The sequence below is a fragment of the Tamandua tetradactyla genome, chromosome 5 (assembly GCF_023851605.1).
Source record: "Tamandua tetradactyla isolate mTamTet1 chromosome 5, mTamTet1.pri, whole genome shotgun sequence".
Lineage (NCBI taxonomy): Eukaryota > Metazoa > Chordata > Mammalia > Pilosa > Myrmecophagidae > Tamandua > Tamandua tetradactyla.
The window spans coordinates 193120218-193121427 of NC_135331.1; the positions used below are offsets into that span (position 1 = coordinate 193120218).

Below are 1210 nucleotides of genomic sequence, written 5' to 3' on the forward strand. Positions count from 1 at the left end.
TAAATAAAATTGTCTGTAATCTTTTTTACTAAAATCCACTCCTCAATATAGTATTGCCTTAATTGTTTAGACCCAGATGATTTTTACAGCTGTCCTATCAGCACCGTCTCACTACTCCACAAAATAAATACCATTTCTGAATCATTTTTGTACAGTAGAATTAGTATTTAATTTGCAATTACAGGAAATTTCTAAGTCCTAGGAGCCTCATCTATTGCATTCATAACAGCAATAACATAATTAATCTTTGTGATAGTTTCTAGCTTTCTGATTCTACGTTAATTGTGTGCTTCCTTTGAATATAATACTTGACACCAAACCTTTCTCATGGCACTTTTCATCTCTATATTTCTCAGAGTATAGATTAGGAGATTGAACATATGAGCAATAATAGCGTAAAACAGTGCAAATATTTTATCCTCAGGGTGTTAGGTGGCCTAAGGTAAGCAAAGATTGAAGGCCCAAAGAATAAGATGACCACTGTGATATAAGACCCACAGGTAGACAGGGTTTTGTGAATTCCCTCAGCGGAGTAATTTCTTAAACTGAATAATATAATAACATCAGAAACAAATAAGACTACAAAGGTTACTAAGGCAGCCAGACCTGAATTGACGACCACAAGGATACCTGTGATACAGGTGTCAGTGCAGGCGACTTTCAGCAGCTGGAAAATGCCACAGAAATAGTGATCAAGCACATTTGGACCACAGAAGGGCAACCGGATTGCCATAGACAATTGAGGAAAGGAATGGACAGCCCCTCCAGCCCAAGCAGCTAGGACTAGGAGATTGCATCTCGCCCTGCTCATGACAATCATGTAATGCAGAGGTCTGCAGATGGCAACATAGGGATCGAACGCCATGGCAGTAAGAATGAAAATCTCAGTACCTCCAAAGGAGTGCATAGCATAGACTTGTAACATGCAGTTACTGTAAAAGATGGTTTTTCTTCCCACAAGAAGGTCCCTGATCAGTTTGGGTGTAACAGTAGCGATGGAGCAGATGTCCATACAGGATAAATGGGTGAGGAAATAGTACATGGTTTGGTGTAGAAGGGAGCTGCAGTGAATGGAGACAAGGATCACGAAGTTTCCTACCAAAATGGAAACATAACAGAATAAAAAGAGCACAAAGCAAAATATCTGTATGTCCTGGTCATAAGAAAGTCCTAAGAGAATGAATTCTGAGATGTTACTGTGACTTTCCAT

The 1210-nt window shown here is 39.2% G+C and overlaps 1 protein-coding gene across 1 annotated transcript; it reads right to left on the reverse strand.

Annotated features, from left to right (window-relative positions):
- Nucleotides 1-278: 278 nt before the first annotated feature.
- LOC143683420 (olfactory receptor 4P4-like) lies at nucleotides 279-1210 on the reverse strand. Its single transcript, XM_077159454.1, is given in 2 exon segments — nucleotides 279-424; nucleotides 427-1210. Coding segments are annotated over 2 exon segments (930 nt in total).